Source organism: Anomaloglossus baeobatrachus, chromosome 5 (assembly GCF_048569485.1).
Source record: "Anomaloglossus baeobatrachus isolate aAnoBae1 chromosome 5, aAnoBae1.hap1, whole genome shotgun sequence".
In the NCBI taxonomy this organism is placed as follows: Eukaryota; Metazoa; Chordata; class Amphibia; order Anura; family Aromobatidae; genus Anomaloglossus; species Anomaloglossus baeobatrachus.
The window spans coordinates 463,919,412-463,941,907 of record NC_134357.1 but is presented as its reverse complement, the minus strand read 5'-3'; the positions used below and the strand labels follow the sequence as shown (position 1 = coordinate 463,941,907).

Here is a 22,496-nt window from a genome sequence, read left to right as displayed (position 1 = left end):
CTGGGGCTGAAAGGGTTGAAGGGTCACTCATCACAACATATGTGTTAGAAGTTACTAAAGTATTCTCCTACTTCTTGAAATTGAATATATTTATTTCTCCTCATGTATTTTTTTTATAAAATAACAGATTAAATATGAGATTTTGATAAATTGCATGGAAGATTTTAGATCTGAGGGGGACGTTTTCTCCCTATGAAGAGTGACACACCAGGTCTGGCATGCCAGGATGAGGAGACTTAAACGCCTTGAATGCTCCTCTGGGAAATTTATGGAAGTTTTACACATTTACAGATCAATCTATGATGTGGTTGATACATGTTAGCCATTTTGCAGCATTTTCGAAGTGACTGTGAGATAAGTGCCTTGGTGGCGGCAGGAGCTGGATCAAATGTATATAATAAACCTGTCGGGTTATACGCTGCATTAGAAACACATTTTGTGAGCGGCTGACCCTCCAGTCAGGAGCCGCGCAGCCCTTTATGGATATGATTAATGGAAACGGAAAACAGATGTTGAATGTAGGACTTCCCAACGCGTTTCTGTGAGATATTTTTTGGAGACTATTTTTAGTTTTCGCCTCCAAACTCTGGTGTAATTAGACAATTACTTAATTAGGCTGGTCAAGCAGCGGACACAGGCCTAGGCTTCCTGATCTGTTAACCTCTGGTGTCAGGAGGAGCACGAAAAAGTTTCACTTCCAGGTCAATAGGTGACTGAATGGAAACAGTAATGGAAGCCATGAATCAGATCTACAGTGGAAGGAAATGCTTCTCATTACACATCACAGAATCAGCTTCTTAATTCACTTGTCAACAGCCAAACAAAATTGGGGGGTCCAAGATGGTGGATGTGCATAACGCAGCAGACCGCTCTCTGGTTACACATACATCTCACTTATCCGCTAGCTTTCATGTGAACTATGACAGTGTTTCATCATACAGTGCACTCAGAGGCGGCCAAAGGGGCTTAACTGGGGCTCATGAGTCGACGCCAATGAAACTATATATAATACAGAAGAGTCCGGCTGAGGCTGGCGGCGTAAACCTTGTCACATCGGAAATCTATAGTGTGCGCATCTAACACGACAATACAGGGAAATTAATTTTCCACATTGAAAAAAAAAAATTATTAAAGCATTTTAATCATTTTTTTGATCATTGAGTTTACTGGATTAAAAAAAAACACAAAGGTAAAAACACAGAAAAAATTGACACTTAGCCTTCCTTCTCAAAAAATTATGCCATTACTGAAAAACGTACAGGAAACAAATATGCAACATGTGCACGACTTTTTAGAAATCTCGTTCATGTTGCGGCTACTATCCAACACTGATTTTATGCACACAAAAAATTAGCATAGAAAAAAAAAAACTGGTAAAACGCACCCCGAGGGCTCATTATGGAGAAAGAATATAGAAGAGGGGTGGCATTGGATGGACTTGAAGGATACAAAGTAACCAATCATTACAATATAAATAATTATAATTACACTCATTATAAACTGTAGATGAGAAAGAAATATAAAACAAGACACAAAACTGCACAGGAGGCAAGAAGGAGACACAAAGGGATGGACAGACAATAAACCCAACAGCTCACAATCTCTCCTCACTAAAGTGGAGTTGTGCCGTAATCCAGTTAGTGTAATTTTGATGTAATGAGAACATGTAGCTGTTGTGTGTTTCCTCGAGGGAAGAGTTAGGAGGAGACGCAGAGTCAGGCAACCACTGTGGTGCCGGAGGTGGTGTAAGGCTCGGCCGCCCCACACCTGCGTGTCTACTGTGTATAAAATGTCATGTCTAATGTTTGTTATGGTGTAATGTGTTTAAATGACCACTAGGTGGCCACAGTGTGGCTGCTTCCCTGGTACTCCCGGGCTAAAGGGAGTTAGTGAAGGGGAGGGGCTTAGTTTGAAAAAGAGCAGTTAAGGAGTCAGTTGGTGTGAGGAGACTCCCTGAGGGAGAGGAGCAGACTGTGTCAGTGAGCGACGTGGTGGAGAACAATCCCAATAACTTTGATTTGGCGTGACTTTCTGGGTCGAATCCAGGTGTGGACGCGCAGTGCAGCCTGGGTGGTGGCTATTCCCTGGTGGATACCTGATGAGTCCCCTCAATCAACGGAAGGTCGGTGGGATCTTGAGAGAAGGGTAGGACCCGACTGACAGGAAAGACGGTTGAGTCTTCTCTGGATAGTGAAGCTGAAGGGGAGAAAGAGGAGCTTAGGGACCCTAACGGGGGCCTGAGTACCTGGGAAGCAGTTGACTGGCAAAATGTACAAATTAAGAGTTGCTCCAGTCGCTAATGGCAACGACCAAAGAGAAAAGCCGGAGCATATGTCCAAAGGACGGTATTTATGAAGGATGATGTCCCTTGTAACTAGAAAGCGATGTGCCCGCCGAGATGTTACAAGTAAACAGATTTTTTGTTCAGAAAACTCTGTCAGTGTGTGCTGTTTGAGGGTGCTGGGACCTGTTGCACCCAGCAGCTGGGAAGTGGTCCTGAAGATGGAACAAACCCTAGCCTCTGCCCCACACCATAAGTCCCAGCAACCCTTCCCCTGTACTAGAGGGGAGGATGCGGTGCAGGGAACTGTTCCAGGGCTGCATCTGTCACGACTTCCACTGCACTCTGTCGCCCATCTAACAGCGGGAAGATTGAGATGACCCAAGAACATCATGGAAACAGATGTGTGTGCAGCATAGCAGGCCTCTGTCATCTGCAAGGGAATCATCTGGAAGTGCACTGAGCCCAGAAGAACCTGAAGTATGCATACAGTCACTAGAGGAACCTAAAAATCGCATACCATCACCAGAGGAACTAGAAGACCGCATACCGTCGCCAGAGGAACTCGAAAACCACATACCATCACCAGAGGAACCCGAAGACCACCTACCATCACCACAGGATTGCAAATACTGAACATCATTGCCAGAGGAACCCGAAGACCGCATACCATCACCAGAGGAACCCGAATACTGAACATCATTGCCAGAGGAACCCGAAGACCGCATATGGTCTCCAGAAGAACCCCAAAGACTGCATACTATCACTAGAGGAACCCAAAGACTGCATACTGTCACAAGAGGAACCCAAAGACTGAACATCATTGCCTGAGGAATCCAAAGACCGAACTCCATTACCAGAAGAGGATTGCTCTATGTGATCAAGCATTGAAGATTGGAAATCAAGAGACAGATACCAAGAAATGGACCTTTTCTCTGGAGCAGCATCCAAATGTGCAGCGCAATTACCTCCCGCCTTGCGTACAATACTAAGAGAGAGGAGCTTATTAATACAGTTAACAGTTTGTGTAGTGCATTGCCACGCAACTACGCCACGTCTAACTTACCACTGACCAGACAAGTGGGTCTATGAAAGCTTACATTTCTTGTTTACTACATTTTGTGACCCTATTAGGGAGACTCTGACGTTCCCCTAATATAAGGACCGGGGTTGGGCTATTGCTAAGTGAGCTTATTTAATATAATCTTCAGTGTTACCACATATGTGACCAGTCGGGTGTCACTGTGAAAAGTGCAAACTGTCAATTTCTTTTGCTTTGTATTTCTTCTTCGTCTGTATTTCCCCAACCCTCCTCCATCTCCCTGTTCCTGCCGTTGAAGTCACCACTGAGTCATCCTCACTGTGTGTTGGACTCCTGGATTCTGTGTTTCCGTTGCTTCAGCCGGACTCATCTACAGTATATTATATTTAGTTTCATCAACGTCAACTCATGAGCCACAGTTAAAAATTGATCCAAAAGCTGCTCCTTTAATCTTGTGTCATATCATCTACAGTCTCCTAACAAGGGGTTTTGAAAGTACAAAAATTTGGGTGTAATATAATTATTTGTGGCTGGATAAGTGCTGATGTCACTATGACTTAAAGGGAACCAGTCGGTTGATTCATACTGCCTGACGCCATCCAACATGAAGCAGACATGAGCTCTATTATTGAAAGCAGGTAAGTTTTACTCATAAATGAAGTGCCCTCCGGAGAAGAGGATTAGTCCAAGAGGTAGGTCTCCAGAGGAGTCTCCCCTCCCGTATCCCCTGACTGACAAGGGAGCAGGACAGCAAAACGTACATGTCTGCAATGCAGCAGTTTCAAATCTGCAGAACGTCAATTATTTCAGCGGTTTTCGCCCATTCAAATGAGTGGAAAAAAATGCATGAAAAAAAGCACTTAAAAGCGTATCAAAAACCTGTGTATTTTTAGCAGTGTTTTAGCTGCCAGCACTTTAGGATTTACAGCAGATTTTTCTGCTGCAAATACTAAACAGATGCACATAAGGTCAGTGTGTATAGGGACATATACCAGGATAGGGACATTATGGGAACATATTGCTGGATGGGGCTATATACCAGGATTCGGCTATGATGAGGACATATACCAGTAGGGGGCCATGATGAGGACATATACTAGGATGGGCCTACTGTATATCCCAGGATGGAGACATGATGGGGCCATATATACCTGGATGGATACATGATGGGCCCATATATACCAGGATGGCAACATGATGAAGCTATATACCAGGATGGGGACATGATTGGGACATATATCAGGATGCGGCTATATACCAGGATGGAGACATGATGGGACCATATATACCATGATGGGGACATACCTACCAGGATGGGGCCATGATGAGAACATACACCGGGATGGGGGGACATATTTACCACGAAGTGGCCCAAGATGGAGGGGACATTAGTACACGAAGGAGATGCCGGGGGGAAATCATATGTCTTTATAGGATTTTGAATGCTACAATGGCCCAGATTGGGGGGGCAGATCAAACTTTGCACCAGGGCCCATCAGACTCTAGTTATGCCACTGCGAAAGAGGGTCCCTGTGTAAGAACAGTAATTGGGCCCTTTTGAAGTCCAATAGTGTATAATAATGTACAATTATATCTACTTTAGAGGTGGAAATGGGTCCCTTATCTTTTGGGCTCCTGTGTGGCTGCACCACTGGTATGTCCGCCCCTGTCGGAGGGTTTAGCCAACATTTACCTAACATGTATGGTCTTCTTAATTGTATGTTCAGATTGAGTATTTTTCAGGAGATTTTGCAGCAGAAATTCTCCAAAAATCACGAATAGTTAAAAAACCACTAGCGTTACGTTTTTTCCTACTGAGGTTTTTGCTGAGTTTTCGGAGCACAAGCTCTCCAATCAAATCTAGTGTTTTTTTCGCTCTTCATGGTTTATTGAAAGTTTTTGCTCCATAACCTCATCAAAAAAACTCAGTATGAACTTGCCCTAATTGTGATTATATATATATATATTATATTTATATTTATTTATTATATATATATCTATATATATATATATATATATATATATATATATATATATATATATATATATATACATATATACATATATATATATATATCTATCTATCTATCTATATATATATATTTTATAATATATATATATTTTATAACATATATATATATATATATATATATATATATATATATTTTATAATATATATATGTATATATATATATATATATATATATATATATATATATATATATATATATAGAGATATATTTTATAATATATATATATTTTATAACACATATATATATATATATATATATATATATATATATATGTGTTATAAAATATATATATATTATAAAATATATCTCTATATATATATATATATATATATATATATATATATATATATATATATATATATATATATATATATATATATACATATATATATTATAAAATATATATATATATATATATATATATATATATATGTTATAAAATATATATATATTATAAAATATATATATATAGATAGATAGATATATATATATATATATATATGTATATATATATATATATATATATATATATATATATAGAGATATATTTTATAATATATATATATTTTATAACACATATATATATATATATATATATATATATATATATATATTTTATAATATATATATATATATTTTATAAATAAATATTATATATATATATATATATGTATATATATATATATAACATGTCTTTAAGTTGCTGATGCACCTGCTGAAGTTTTCCTAAGCTTAGCTGCTTCAGCAGACAGCTGGCGGTCTTTTTGCTGCACCGGCTTTGCTAGCGGATTAGCCGCTGTTTTGCGGCGAGTCTGCCTCTGGTTATTCATGAGTATTATCTATACTATAAGTAGTGGAAGCTGCCTAAAATATGAATGTGCTACTTTTTTTAACGGCTCCATGGTTTCCAAACTCTGAAGTGGATAAAACAAATGACAAAAGTCTGAACATGTGCATGGCAGTGTCGCTTTACATTATGCATTATGTTCATTTTTTTGTCCTGATTTTGCGCGCATTTTCATGCACAATCTGCAAAAAAAAAAAAATCGCATGCACAAACTTTGGGCAATAGTCAGATAAATAATAGTATGAATTTCTAATAATCTGCAACACACCCCCCCCCCCCAGGTACGACCTAATTAATCTCATATAATGTTACTTGTCCACAACTCAAATATTCACATCCGGACACACAAGTCAGCGAGTATAATGCTGGATCAGGTCAGTATTGTCATATAACATGTGATACTACCCATAATATGACGTACCTGTGTGTATACACTGAATATGTGACTCTGCACCTCGTCCATCGAGTCCATTCCATACGCCACTGTCCCCAGGTGAAGACGCTTAAATACCATCTCATTCTGGGTCAAGGTTCCTACAAGACAACACATTATATTATCAGTCTTCATGGAGTAATAATGCAACCCGACAATATTATTATCTACAAATATTAATAGGAAGAGGGGAAAAAATCCTAAGGATTGAAAGGGAAAAATGAAGCTGGTGGCTGCGCTCTGCCGGACCATTACAGTCCGGTGGGAATTTATCCTCGGGTCTAGTTATACTGTACAGCAATGGAAATGAAATCCAGGTTCCCGGCTCCAACCTGTTTTGTCAGTCAATAAGTAGGAGATTCGTCCAAGCTGTTCTGGAATTGTACTGGATCGGACCACTGTTCCCGGGATCTTGGGGTCTCTGCGGATCATCCAGCTGTAGACAATTTTTCCCATGTCTAGATTGACCCGCAAGCTACAAGATGAAGAATAAAAAGGTTCAATAATGTTCAATCTAATTTTATATCCTTCCTTAAATGAATAAATATCTTTCATTCACAAATTGTAAATATAGATAAAAGATCACGTCACAGATGTAAGAGAGATGAAGATCGGTCATTTTCTGCTCTATTTTGTCTTTAAACACCATGTTGGGTGGCACGGTGGCTCAGTGGTTAGCACTGCAGTCTTGCAGCGCTGGGGTCCTGGGTTCAAATCCCACTAAGGACACTATCTGCAAGGAGTTTGTATGTTCTCCCCGTGTTTGCGTGGGTTTCCTCCGGGTTCTCCGGTTTCCTCCCACACTCCAAAGACATACAGATAGGGACTCTAGATTGTGAGCCCCAATGGAGACAGTGCTGCCAATGTATGTAAAGTGCTGTGGAATTAATAGCGCTATATAAATTAATAAAATTATTATTATTATGTTGTATTCAGGATTTGCTAAGATGCCTAATTGTTCAAAGAAGGATCGTATAGATCTATCTAAACCCTTCAAAATAAAAATTGCCAAATAGTAACTCGTCAGTCAGCATGACAGAAATGCTCTGTATTTACAGTGAAGACATGGGCATAGAAAGAGGTCACATTTCCATCAATCTATGGAAATTACAACAAAAAGTGTTATGGACATTTAATTTGAAATTAAAGGCGTTGTCCATCTCTGGGGAATTTAAAAAAAAAAAAAATTGTAAATGCATCTATTTGAAGTTGGAAAACTGATTTGTAGTTGAGATTTATCAAAAATTTTGTACCGTTTGGCTTATACAGGCTCTTGGGTTTTTAGCACATTTTAACTTTGATGTGGTCATAAATAAGCTGAGAAGACCTCAGAAAAGTTCAAGAAAAGAGTTGCAAACTCCCCGTCAGAGTCCTTTTGAAGCCAGCATTAGACAATAGAACACAATAGCTGTAGAAGATAAAAGGTGGAAAATTTTATATAAAACCCAACTTTATCCCCAATTCCTTAAAAAATGTGGCCCCAAAAAGTGGACAATCTCTTTAAAAGTGTTTGGTACACTTTACTTACAGAAGCACTCCCATCAAAGTTTTTATTGCAATCATCATACTATATAGCACTGTGTAGTTACAATTCCTCATTTTGCCTTTCTACCCAGTAAATTCTTCTCTTTTCTTCTGCTCCATGTAGAAACAGGAAGTATCTTGTTCCTGCATGAATCATTAGCCTCTTCACCTCAGTCCACAGCTGATCTCTCCGCCCCCTGCCATTGACTTTTGCAGTGATGGCTCATGCAGTGAAAATAGACTTCACATTTCTACAGAGAACATAGAAGGATTGAGCTAGTCTGTTTTTAATCACATGATGTCATAGACCAACTAGAAAACAGAAAAATTAACTGAGTAAAAGGGAAAAAGGATCAATTTTAAGTACACTGTGCTATATAATATTATGACTGCAATATATTAAGAGGCTAGAAAACTTTTGAAGAGTGCTTCTTTAAGACAACTTCACACATTCAACATTTATGGTTTAAGTAGACTGTAATGTTCCAACTGACGGCGGGTCTCCTTACCCAATCTCAACAGACTCATTCATGCCTGTAAAGCTGTGGAATCCAGGTTAAAATGCCCACAGGCAAACCGTACTTGGACAGTGAATGTCAGCTTTACATGTATGGAAGCATTTAGACCTAATTAGCGATTCCTGTTAGTTGGATCCTGGGGCTTAAAGGGAATCATCACCATGTTTTTGCTACCCCATTTGAGAGTAGCATAATGTAGTGACAGAGACCCTGATTCAAGCAATGTGTCATTTACTGGGCTACTTGCTGTAGTTTAATAAAAATCTGCTACAGATCTAGAAGTTCTCTGAATGCTGAGCAGTATATAACGCTGCACACGTTACTAATTGGCAACTTTCTGTCTATACTGTGCATAGGCAGAAAGCTTCCAATCAGTGGTGGGTGTGGGATTTTACTGTACAGAGGTCTTGAATATGGAGGACTATCTGGCAGCAGGGTTACTAGTCCTCTAGTTATAATCTCCTGCTGATAGAACTGTGATTTTACAAAAACTACAGCAGGCAGCCCAGTAAGTGAAGCATCACTAGAATCAAGATCTCTGTCTCTACATTACTCTGCTCTCAAATTAGGTGGAAAAAACCTGGTCACATATTCCCTTTAAGTTCTGGCACATTTTTTACTCCCTCAAAAAATGGTTAACCAGGATGATATGACTCTACAGACAGAGATAACACAACCTTGTAGGGATATTTCTACAGAATTCTTGTGACCTGTAGAATCCAAATGGAAAATGTCCAAGCAGTTACCTCTCACCTGATGGGAATGATGTTGGAGAAGAGGAGCAGGAAGCGAAGGATCTGTAGATACCAACGACCAGCGAAGTGCTGGAGAGTCACCATGACCAGAGAGACGACCACCAGGGCGCTGAATAAAATCTTTGTCAGACAGTTCACTTCCAGGTCAAAGAGACCTATCTGCAGCAGAGAATACATATACTGTTACGTGTATATTCACACTTAGCAGAAACGCTGCATATCTTCTGTCCTGCAGAGTATTTTAGTGCCAACAACGTGGAGTAGACAGTAGAGTGCGGAGTAGCAGTGCTAGTATACAGGACTCTGAGGCCAGTGTATGAGGCTGGACCTCTAATCACACAACCACAGTTACTGACTGTAAATGCACACGGCCAACCATGATCGATGTGAAAGCAATAAGTGATGTGTATTTGCATTCATAGATCTCTATTTTACCCCCTGAATATGTACCTTACTGCGAGGATTAGAGGCGTTCATCACACTGCGCTGCTCCCGGCCGGTATAAATAACCACTCCGACCACAGTACCTGGAGAAGAGACACAGCATATTCATAATATCATCATTTACATGTTGGGGAGGTCATTTATAGTTTACTAAACTGTTTCCTCTTCTGGGTTGTTAAGTGAAGGGGTAACAATGCACACGATGAAAAAATAAAAAAAGAGAATTTTGTTACTTACCGTAAATTCTTTTTCTTATAGTTCCGTCATGGGAGACCCAGACCATGGGTGTATAGCTACTGCCTCCGGAGGACACACAAAGTTACTACACTCAAAACGTGTAGCTCCTCCCTCCTAGCATATACACCCCCTGCTAGCCAGTCCTAGCCAGTTTAGTGCAAAAGCTGAAGGAGGACATCCACCCACAAGAAGAGACAGAGTAAAATCCGGAAGAACCGGAACGTCTGTCTACAACAATAACAGCCGGTGAAGACACACGGAACAAGAAACCTGCCAACAGGCAATAGGGAGGGTGCTGGGTCTCCCATGACGGAACTATAAGAAAAAGAATTTACGGTAAGTAACAAAATTCTCTTTTTCTTCATCGTTCCTATGGGAGACCCAGACCATGGGACGTCCTAAAGCAGTCCATGGGTGGGAATAAACAGACAACTGAGAAGCAGGCAAACCCAACTTCACAAATGGGCGACAGACGCCTGAAAGATGCGTCTGCCCAAGCCCGCGTCTGCCAAAGCAAGAGCATGCCTTGGATAGAGCTTCGAAAAAGTATGCAGACTAATTCGAGCTGCAGTCTGACAGACCTACTGAGCCGTAGCCTGGCGTGAAAGCCCAAAAGGCACCGACAGGTCTGATCAAATGTGCTCTAATCCCCGGCGGGGAAGGCACTTGAGTACACTTGTAGGCCTCGGAAATGGCCGACCTAAGCCAACGAACCAGGGTCGGCTTAGATGCCGAGAGACCGCTACGCTGACTAGCAGTCAGTACTAGAGAGAGGTGCACCGCCTAATAACGGCGGTGCGAGACACATAGATCCGGGGCGCCCGCACCAGATCCAGGATATGCAACGCTTCCTCAAAGCGATGAACAGGAGCCGGACAAAAGGAAGGCAGGAAAATTGCCCCGGATAAGGTGGAAGCTGTAACCACCTTAGGGAAAAAAGTCCGGAGTCGGACGGAGACCACCTTGTCTTGATGCAAAAGACCAAAACAAAAAGGGGGTGACTCAGAGAAAGTGCCGCCAGAACTCCCTGGCGGGAAATTATAGGCACTAGAAAGACTACTTTCTGTGAAATATGAAACAAATAAACCTCCCTAACCTCCCTAAGAGGCGCAAAGGGGGGTTTCCGGGAACCGGGAGGACCGGATTAAGGTCCTAGGGCTCCATAGGCCGCCGGAAAGGCGGAATGATGTGAGATGCGCCCTTAAAGGAGCGCACCGGAGCCAGCCGGACGATACGCCGCTGGCACATACTGACAGAGCCGAGACCTGTCCCTTAATGAGGGATAGTCCTAGCTGTAGACCGGACTGTGGAAGGGACAGGAGGGTCGGCAAGGCTAAAAAGGTCCAAGGACACTTTGGAGCTCGAGTCATAGCGGAGATGACTTCAGGAAGGATACCAGAAGTCGCCAAGATCCAGGACTCAATAGCTACGCCGTCAATCTGAGAATCCAGAATTCTGACGGAAAAAACTGACCTTTTGAGAAAAGGTCTGGACGGTCCGGAAGATGCCATGGCAACCTAACGGACAAAAGGAGCAGGTCAGGGTACCAAGCCTGCCTGGGTCAGTCTGGAGTAAGAGAATGACCCGACGGCCCCCTTTACTGATCTTGCGCAGGACTCTGGGCAAGAGGTAGAGACGAAGCTGGGATCAAACATGAGCCAGTGTGTCTACCGCAAAACCTGAGGATTGTGGACCACGGTTGGACAGCTGAAATAGTCTGCCTCGCAGTTTTGACATCTAGGATGTGGGCTGCGGATACGGTGGACTAGGAGTCCCTTGTCCACTGAAGAATGTTGAGGCGCCAAGATTGCCAGGCGGCTGAGTGTCCCGCCCTGGAAGTCGATGTAGGAAAACGCTGTCACGTTTTCCGACTGGACTCGAATGTGCCTAGCCGCCAACAGATGGTGAAGGCGTAGAGAGCTAGAAAAAAAGCTCTGATTTCCAGCCTATTGATCCAGAGGGCTGAGCGGACAGAGTCCAAGCGCCCTGCGCTCCACGGTGGAGATATACTGCTCCCAAGGCGGAAAGACCAGCACCCTGGTGAGGATCACCCGGGACGGGGCCAGGAAGGAGCGTCCCTGAGACAGAGTGGCCGAAACCACCACTGAAAACGAGCCCCTGGTCAGTGGCAAAGCCACCACCCCGTGGAAGGAGGGAGTTCGCGTGTACAGCGGAAAACATCCAGTCTCAGAGGACGCAGGAGAAACTGGGCAAGGAATCGCTTCCATTGACGCCACCGTCTGACCAGCACCAGTATTTGGTGTCTGATAGAACGACGTCGACCGCCAGCGGAGGGACTACTGATCGACTAAGAGCAGCTTCACAAGAGCCGACAGAGTCTCGAATTGCGTCCCTGAGAACCTCTGGTTCGAAGTCAGAGTGGACTTGAACAGAATGACAAGCCACCCGAATAGGTTAGAGTGGCGAGAGTAAGCGAAGTACTCTGCTAAGAGTCTGCACTGGATGAAGCCCCGAGAAGAAGGCCGTCCAGGGCAAACGATCACTGCCAATCCCTAGGGGTGCAGGACCTTAATCACAGCAGCCCCAATGAGAATACTCGAGGGGCCGTGGCTAACCCCAAGGGAAGAGCCACGAATTGGACCACTCCGATGGCAAAACGTAGTCAACGCTGGTGTGAAACTGCGATTGACCCCTGCCGAAAAGCATCTCTGATGCCGATGGCTGCTAGGGAATCTCCTTGGGTTCTTGATTGATCCGGTGAAAAAAAACACACGGAACAAGACCGAGGCTCCATGTGAAAATGCCACACCTGACCATGCTGAAAAAGCTAAAGATCTAGGTCGGAAGGCACCGCTCTCTTCGGGGACTAGAAATAGATTTGAACAAAAATCTCAGAACCGTTCCCAGTCGAGAACCGGTACAATTACTCCATTGGCCTGCAAGAAATGCCACGGCCTGTGAGAAGGCGGCGGCCTTGGAGCCGGGAGGTGACAGAAAAAAAATCTTTGGCGGGTGGACAGAAATCCATCCTGTAGCCATGGGAGATATGATCCCGCCCCCACTGAACGGAGACGTGGTAGAACCATACGTCGCCAAGTGGAGAGAGCCTGCCACCGACCAAGGAGGTGGTTGGCGTGGCTAGATAGCTCGGAGGAAGCTGACTCCGTGGTAGCATCTCCTGCGGTCTTTTGAAGACGCAGCTTCAAGCTATTTGGTTCTATGAACCAAGGCCGAGCTAGAGGACGATCAGATGGAGGAACGCCACCAAAACCTCAACTGATTCCTGTCCTGGACAGGTTCCCTGGTTTAGGTTTGTGGCAAGGAAGAACTCTCCCCGCCAAGAGCTTCCTGAATTTCATCCAGTTGGTTCCGAAGAGACTGGTCCCACCAAAGGGGAGCCCAGCAAGGAACCCCTATAGAGGCATCTGCTTTCCATTACCGAAGCCACAGGAGCCTGCGGATAGCGAGGAAAGTAGCCAAGACCACCGCCGTGCGGTGTCCAGCATGGCAGACCTGGCATAGGATGAAAAGACTGAAGTCTGGAAGTTCAGGCAACCGTTTTGGGCATAGAGTCCCTGTGAGGGAATGCATCTCCTCCAGACAAGCAGAGAAGGTACAAAAGAACCGCACTGCCGTAAGCTGAGGAGAACGAAGCTGCTGCCGCCCCAATACCGACTTGGCCCAAGGACAACCGGGCGGACCGCAAAACCTTAAGTGAGGAGCTATCAGCCACTGACATAACGGTCCGGGCTGAGCCACCTGAGGTGACTGAGCCCACTTCTTGACCACCATTGGTGGACAGGGGAAACACAGTCCTCAGAATCACGTTTCATGGGAAGCGACTGTCAGAGCGGACCCTGGGCTTGGTCACAGGGGCCTGAAAACTGGAGTGGTTAAGGAACACACTTTGTGTTCTCCTAGGTAAGGTAACTCCGGCGGATTGGGGTCCAGTACAAAATTAATGTACCGTGGGAGCTCTATAGAGGTGCCGTCAGCCACTGATACAACTATCCGGGCTGAAAGTCTGGACACTGGAGGGGCCACGTTTGGCGAATGAGTACACTCCTTGACCACCTCTGATGGGAGGGGGAAACAGGCCGCAGAACCCCGCTTTGGGGTCTGCAGGACAGGCTGTGAGCTTGGACGCAGCAGGCTGAAAACTGGAGTGGTTAAAGAACACACTCCTCGTCCTGTTAAAGGTATACTGATGCCTTTCTGCCAGCGGGGAATACTCCCCTGATACGGGCGGATGGAGGTCCAGTACAAGTATAATGGACACAATCCAATCATTTGGCTCTGCGTCACGTACGGACGGATCAATGTACATAAAGTAGCGTCCGAGCCCCTGGTAGAGACATCCTCCTCGTCCAGTGAGTCAGCTCGTAATCGGAGCTGCGGGACGGGGAAGGACAGGGGACCCTGCGTCTCCCTGTCAGGAGGACGGGGTCTGAGCCCAGAAGGAGAGTCCTTTGTGAGCTTTATTGAGCGAGCTGAAGCAGAAAACGCCCTGAGAGGGGAGCTGCATGCTCAGCAGATGCCAGAACAGCCGACCCCTGGAAATAGGATTCCCTCAGGGGTCAGCCACCGAAACCGGAGCAGATGGAGGGGCCACTAATTAGCAATCATTCGGCTCTGCCTCCAAGCTGAGGGGCCACCATGGTTATGAGCTCGGTACAGCCGTACGAGACTACCTGCAGTGCATAATAAAAACAACCTGCAGCCCTGCTCTGTGAGACATGCTGCAGAGGTGGGGGCTCTGTCAAGACTGGCCCCCAGCATATATAAACCGATAAAACAAGCAGCTGCACAACCGGAGGTTGTGGCTGCCAATCGTTTAAACAGACATGTCTGTGCCCCCTGGTCCCTCAGCCCAGGTCCCCACTTGTCACACTGTGGAATCTCTGTGCCCATGCAGGCACAGAGAACGCTGAGAACATGGCGACCGGAGCGAGGAGAGGGGGCGGGGCCTACTCTGAGAGCGGCAAAAGGATTCCCTCAGTGAGGTAGCCAGGGGAGGGAATCTTTCCTCAATGAGGAGTGTCCCTTCGCTTGTGCTGCACAGCCGCTGGGCGGAGCTACCCTGCCTCCCTGCATGACTGACATGCAGAGACAGTGGAAACCGAAACTAGGCCCCAGGCGAAGCCGGGGCCTAGAGTAAAACATGCGGCCGACGTGCAGGCACCATCGGCGCGGTTCTCCAGTGAAAACTGGAGAACCGGCCGGAAATGTTAACACCAAACATAAAACACATTCCCCCAATAAATAAACATAAAGGACCCTTGGAAAGACCACTTTCTGTGGTAATAACGTCTCATATACTTAGCTTGTGAGACGCAGGTTGCCAGGGTCCTGGGGGGTGATAGCTCCGTCCAGCAGGGTCCTGCAAAAGGGCTGCGGATGGAGACCGGTCTCCTGCAAAGCAGTGAGAACCGTGTTGGCTCCCACTTCAAGCCAGAGCCCCAGCATGGGATGGTGAAGGAGCGCGGCATGAAAGGGATACAGCCCTGAAATCAACCTTAACAGCAGCCCCGCAGTGGGGTGTGAAGGGACATGCCGGGAGTCCAGACTGGACCCGCTTTTCTTCCAAATCTTTGTCCAAAAGGAAAAATCAAAAATCAAAATCAGAGAATGTATGTGTGTGTGATCCTCCTGAAACACAAAGCATGAAACTGGCTAGGACTGGCTAGCAGGGGGTGTATATGCTAGGAGGGAGGAGCTACACGTTTTGAGTGTAATAACTTTGTGTGTCCTCCGGAGGCAGTAGCTATACACCCATGGTCTGGGTCTCCCATAGGAACGATGAAGAAATTATATATATATATATATATATATATATATATATATACATACATACACACACACAGACACACACACACACATATGTATACATACATGCATATATATATACACAGAAACAGAAGTTCCAGGCGGCACACGATCCCTCAAGGTGCACGTGTCCAAGGAAGGCGTCCACAGTATAACTAATACAAAGGACCGGCACTTCCAATCTTCTGTAATATTTTTATGCTTTATTCCATATGGAATAAAGCATAAAAATATTCCAGAAGATTGGAAGTGCAGCAGGTCCTTTGTATTAGTATATTATATATATATATATATATATATATATATATATATATATATATATATATATATACATATATATACACATATATATACACACACACATACATATACATGCATACATATATACATATATATATATATATACATATACACACACACACACACACACACACACACACATACACACACACACATATACACTATAAACTAAACCTGTCAGGTGCAATATGCACCCAGAACCACGAGCAGTTCTGGGTGCATATTGCTAATCCCTGCCTAACTGTCCCTGTATGCACTAGTATAAATAAAGAGATCTTTACAAAAAGTGTTTTTAAAGATCCTTTATGATATGCTAATGAGACCATGGACCGGTCACAAGGGTTATAGTTCCTACGCTAATTCCGCCCTCGTAACATATTAGCACACCCACAGGGGCATGATAAGTTATAACTTGCTATTTAATGCAGCATCACCAGCAGCAACTCGTGTACCTGTGCCCGCTGATCAGAAGTCCTGACACTTCCGGTCATGCACAGTATGAAGCCGGGTGTACGAGTCCTGACTTCAGAAAGGTCTAGTGCGTATGACTGGAAGTGCCGGGACTTCTGATCAGCAGTGACAGCGGACACAGGTATGCGCCTCACCGCTGGTGGCAATGCATTGAATAACACCCTTGTGACTAGTCCCTAGCTTCATTAGCATATCATAAAGGATCTTTAGAAATACTTTTTCTAAAGATCTCTTTATGTATGCTACTAGATACAGAGACAGTTAGGCAGGGATTAGCATTATGCACCCAGAAGTGCTCGTGGTTCGGGGTGCATATTGCACCTGACAGGTTCACTTTAATCAGAGACAGCATACAGACTTACACGATGGCACCCATGTGCTGTCAGCCATTTCCACAGATGGGTACCCCCCAAAAAAACATGTACATGTAATCAGCCCCATAAACCTTATTGGGTAGGTGATCTATTTTTGAAAATCACAATTCAGAAATCTGCAGTCACACAAGGTGACGGCAGACTTTTTTGTCAAGCCTGGACAACCCCTTTAGGAGCCCAAAATATTAAATATTTAAGAGTTTACCAAAGTTTAATTACTCTTTATGCATGCTGTGATTGGTGACAATGATACATACTTAGGAGCCTAAATGTCGGGTGTTTAGGCTGGAAATGTCAGCGAGAATGTTAAAGTTACAGCAAGCAGAGATGCTGAAATCAGTTGAAACACTAAGGGGTACTTTGCACGCTGCGACATCGCTAGCCGATGCTAGCGATGCCGAGCGCGATAGTCCCAGTCCCCGCCCCCGTCGTACGTGCGATATCTTGTGATAGCTGCCGCAGTGAACATTATCGCTACGGCGGCTTCACACGCACTTACCTGCCCTGCGATGTCGCTCTGGCCGGCGAACCGCCTCCTTCCTCAGGGGGCGGGTCGTGCGGCGTCACACGGCAGGCGACCAATAGAAACGGAGGGGCGGAGATGAGCGGGACGTAAACATCCCGCCCCCCTCCTTCCTTCCGCATTGACGGTGGAGGCAGGTAAGGAGATGTTCCTTGCTCCTGCGGCTTCATACACAGCGATGTGTGCTGCCGCAGGAACGAGGAACAACATCGTATCTCTATTGGTGTGACATTATGAAAATGTCCGACGCTACACAGATCCCCGATTTACGACGCTTTTGTTTATCGGCGCATCTAGGCTTTACACGTTGCGACGTCGTTGTGCGTCACTTTCGATTTGACCCCGAAGATATCGCAGTAGCGATGTTGCAACGTGCAAAGTACCCCTAAGTATGCAATGATTGATTAACCCTTCAAGAGATATTCCCTTCTGAGAATTTTAAGACATATCCACAGGTCTCCACATAGGGATTTAAGGTGGGAATACAACTTTAAGGACTTATTAAAGCCCCTAGTTAACCGGAGCCTCAGTGTACAGCTCCCCCTTCGTCTATGGATGTTACCCCTCATTACACTGAGCCATTCATTATCTGATGTCATAATCTGTGTTTCCTGGCAGATGAAAGATGAAGTGACTCCACGTCACCAATGACTCGAGCATCACTTATACAACGCCCCGGGGTGACTACATGTCAGTTCTCCTCTCTTGCCGTGTCACAAATGGAAGAGAAAAACACAAAAAAACAACTAATTTGGGGACTAATTTTCTCAATGACAGACTCAATTATTATCAATTACAGACAAATTAATGAGGGATTAAATTGTTAACATGCATTTCTGAAGACGGAGAATGTTTATCTTTACCAGAAGCAATGACCGTGCTGGCCCACAACGTGTTCTCGATGCTTAGGCTTTCATTTATTGGGGGGTCGCTGTCCTCCTGGGGAGAGAGAACCAAAACACCAGCTTATTCTCCAGCAAATTTATCCAATGGATTTTTTTTTTGCATGTATTTGGGGCTAAAAATCATTTTTGCAATTGGGATTGATTAACTCCTTCATGCCATGACCATTCTTTATTTTTGCACTTTATTTTTTTCATTTTGGTGTAGATACAATATTTTGATCGCCTCTTATTGTATTTTATTGCAATGTTGCAGCAGTCAAAAAAAAAAAAAAATGTAATTCTGGCATTTTAAAGAAACTTTTTATTACGTTGTTTACCGACCAGATTAATTTATTTTATATTTTGATAGATCGGATATTTCTGAACTTGGCGATACCAAATATGTATTTGTTTGTTTTTATTATTTTCAATAAGGCAAAAAAGGGGGTGATTTCAAATTTTGTGTTTGTTTACTTTTTTTTTCATCTCTTTAAAACTTTTTTAAAGTTTTTCCAAAGTTCCCTTAGGGGATGTGAAACTTTGAGAATTCTATTGCTTGTGCTGTACATAGCAATGCTGAAGCACTGCTTTGTATAGAAGACATTATAATCTCCTATGAACGCCATCTCGAAGCCGGCGTTCACAGGAGGATTATCAGGACAGACACAGGGGTCATCAGCGGACCCCTGGCTGTCATGATAACCAATCAGCGCCCCAAGATAATATCATGAGGCCACCAATGGGAGAGGAGAATGATTCGCTCCCCTACTGGCGCATGTAAAATCTCTCTGTCAGAGATTGACAGTGGGATTCAACTGGTTAAAAGCAGCGGGTGAATCTCTGATCCACCTGCAACTGTTATAGGTACATGATGGCTGATTAAATCAGCTATCATGTACAGGGAAAGACGCGGGCTCCGTGTGTGAGCCCGCATCAAAGGCGGAGACATGACATAAATATACGTCATATGTCGTGAAAGTTATCTTGTGCTTTGCACTGTTTATTGCTATCTGCAGAATGAGTTAACTGAGAACTGTCAGTGAGCTTGCTCTAATAGTCTTACAGGAGAGTTGTTGACTCTTCTCTGACTTTTTCGGAGCACTTTTCAGCTGATTTATGACCAAAGAACGCATCAAAGTTGAATAAAGTCTGCAAAAGCCAAAAACGGCAAATTTTTTCATGAAACTAAAGTAGCAAAAAATAAGTTTTTAACCTAAAAAACATGCACCTGAGAACAAAATATATAAAATAAATAAAAAAAAAAAAACAGTCCCAAAATGTTGCTCCAACAAGAATGGTATAAAAAACGTCAGTCTTGATGAATCGGGGTCTATATTTTCAAATCCCTTGTGATACCTTTACAACTGCTTGAAAGGACTAAAAAAAGTGAATGCGATTTCAGAGTTACTCCATATGTCACATATTATATGGTTCTATTTTTCTTATTTTTTTTCTGGAAAAGTAATTCTAGATCCAAACCGGTGTCCTATTACAAATAAATCTTTCCCAAAGTGACAATGAAAGGTTCACACACAGTTTTGCAGAAATTGAGTTGTTTTTGCAGCATGTGCATAGATTTCTGCTAGATCCACACACCCACCACCAGTGGCTAATAGCAGCAGACCACGCAGCCACTTGGAGTCAGACCCCCGCCTGGCTTCACAATTTCAACAGTATCTGCATCCTCAGGACGATGGTTGAACAAGGAGTCATTGGCTCACTCTTCCCCCTTTCATCTTGTGTGACTGAGGATCAGCACAACAGGCACAATGACATCACCAGATTGTGCCGGCTGTGCAGAGCCTTGAGCCACACATAGTATAGACTGGAGCAGCGCATCAAAGGAACAGAGTTGGATGAGTAGTTTTACTTATTTACTTTGTTCATATTATCAGTACTTATGGTGGTAGGGGCCATGATAATGTGTTTGAGGGCTATGATATTAAGTGGGGGGACTGTAGGGACATGAAATGAGGGGGCCTTAAAATCTAAGGACGAACCATGAGGGTGATTGTACTGTGTGTGGTGAGGGCCATCATACCGTGTGGGGGATCTATGGGGCCATCATACTGTGTGGGGGATCTATGTGGCCATCATACTATGTGGGGGATCTATGAGGCCATCATACTGTGTGGGGATCTATGGGGCCATCATACCGTGTGGGGATCTATGGGGTCATCATACTGTGTGGGGGATATGGGGCCATCATACTATGTGGGGGATATGGGGCCATCATACTATGTGGGGGATATATGTGGCCATCATACTGTGTGAGGATCTATGGGGCCATCATACTGTGCGGGGGATATGGGGCCATCATACTGTGCGGGGGATATGGGGCCATCATACTGTGCGGGGGATATGGGGCCATCATACTGTGCGGGGGATCTATGGGGCCATCATACTGTGAGGGGAATCTATGCGACCATCATACTGTGTGGGGGGATCTATGGGGCCATCATACTGTGTGGGGGATCTATGGGGCCATCATACTGTGTGGGGGATCTATGGGGCCATCATACTGTGTGGGGGATCTATGCAGCCATCATACTGTGTGGGGGATCTATGCAGCCATCATACTGTGTGGGGGATCTATGCAGCCATTATACTGTGTCTGGGATCTATGGTGCCATCATACTGTGTGGGGGATCTATGCGGCCATCATACTGTGTGGGGGATCTATGCGACCATCATACTGTGTGGGGGATCTATGGGGCCATCATACTGTGTGGGGGATCTATGGGGCCATCATACTGTGTGGGGGATCTATGGGGCCATCATACTGTGTGGGGGATTTATGGGGCCATCATACTGTGTGGGGGATTTATGGGGCCATCATACTGTGTGGGGGATCTATGGGGCCATCATACTGTGTGGGGGATTTATGGGGCCATCATACTGTGTGGGGGATCTATGGGGCCATCATACTGTGTGGGGGATCTATAGGGCCATCATACTGTGTGGGGGATCTATGGGGCCATCATGCTGTGTTGGGGATCTATGGAGCCATCATACTGTGTTGGGGATCTATGGGGCCATCATGCTGTGTTGGTGATTTATGGGGCCATCATGCTGTGTTGGTGATTTATGGGGCCATCATGCTGTGTAGGGGATCTATGGGGCAATCATGCTGTGTTGGGGATCTATGGGGCAATCATGCTGTGTTGGGGATCTATGGGGCCATCATGCTGTGTTGGGGATCTATGGGGCCATCATACTGTGTTGGTGATTTATGGGGCCATCATGCTGTGTTGGGGATCTATGGGGCCATCATGCTGTGTTGTGGATCTATGGGGCCATCATGCTGTGTTGGGGATCTATGGTGCCATCATACTGTGTGGGGGATCTATGGGGCCATCATGCGGTGTGGTGTGCACTTTAGGGACAGCATCTTGAGCTGGGGCACTGTGGTGGCATCATACTTTGTGTGTGAGGGGTTCTGTACATGCGAATTGTGTGGCGGTGAATCATGGTGGCTATCATATGTGCATGTGGCATTTATGTTGGCATGATTTTTTTATGGACATCATTTAAGGGGTTATGTAGAGGGGGGTGTGAGAAAACTAATTTCCTTCAGTAGGGGGCACAATTACTATGCACATGCCATAGCACATGTCCTTCTTTGTCTTTAAAATTTGGGATGTGTGCCCTTCTGTGACCTCGCTAAATATTATTTTTAGGGCAGTGGGAGAAAGAGGTTAGTGAGAGGCCCAATTAGGACTTTTGCTCTTGTGCCCTATGATCTCCATGTATGAGTTTACCCGGCACAGACAGGTGTTATACTAAAATTGATAGGACCCCATATTAAAGTCAATTAGGGGCAGAACTGAAAGATACATAGTAGTGTGGAAGCATCATAAAACTGTTCATCACCTGCACTCACCCGAGTGAAGGTTCCTGCAAAGTTATGGATGTCGATATTCGGCTCTTCTGCATATACATAGGCTCTAATCTGCAGCAAGTCCTGAAAGAGAAGAAATATCCCATTACAAAGTATATACTACCTGTTGCTGCAAGGGGGGGAAAAAAAAAAAGATCAATTA

The 22,496-nt window shown here is 44.4% G+C and overlaps 1 protein-coding gene across 1 annotated transcript in view; it reads right to left on the bottom strand.

The window, feature by feature from the left end:
- The window catches only part of ATP9A (ATPase phospholipid transporting 9A (putative)), a 165,834-nt gene that overhangs the window by 88,051 nt on the left and 55,287 nt on the right, over nt 1-22,496 (bottom strand). Inside the window, exons 8-13 of the mRNA XM_075350592.1 lie at nt 22,337-22,417; nt 18,433-18,508; nt 9,884-9,960; nt 9,432-9,592; nt 6,969-7,111; nt 6,625-6,737 (exon numbers count right to left, since the gene is read on the bottom strand). Of these exons, the coding sequence (XP_075206707.1) occupies nt 6,625-6,737; nt 6,969-7,111; nt 9,432-9,592; nt 9,884-9,960; nt 18,433-18,508; nt 22,337-22,417 (651 nt within the window). The remainder of the gene's footprint in view (nt 1-6,624; nt 6,738-6,968; nt 7,112-9,431; nt 9,593-9,883; nt 9,961-18,432; nt 18,509-22,336; nt 22,418-22,496) is intronic.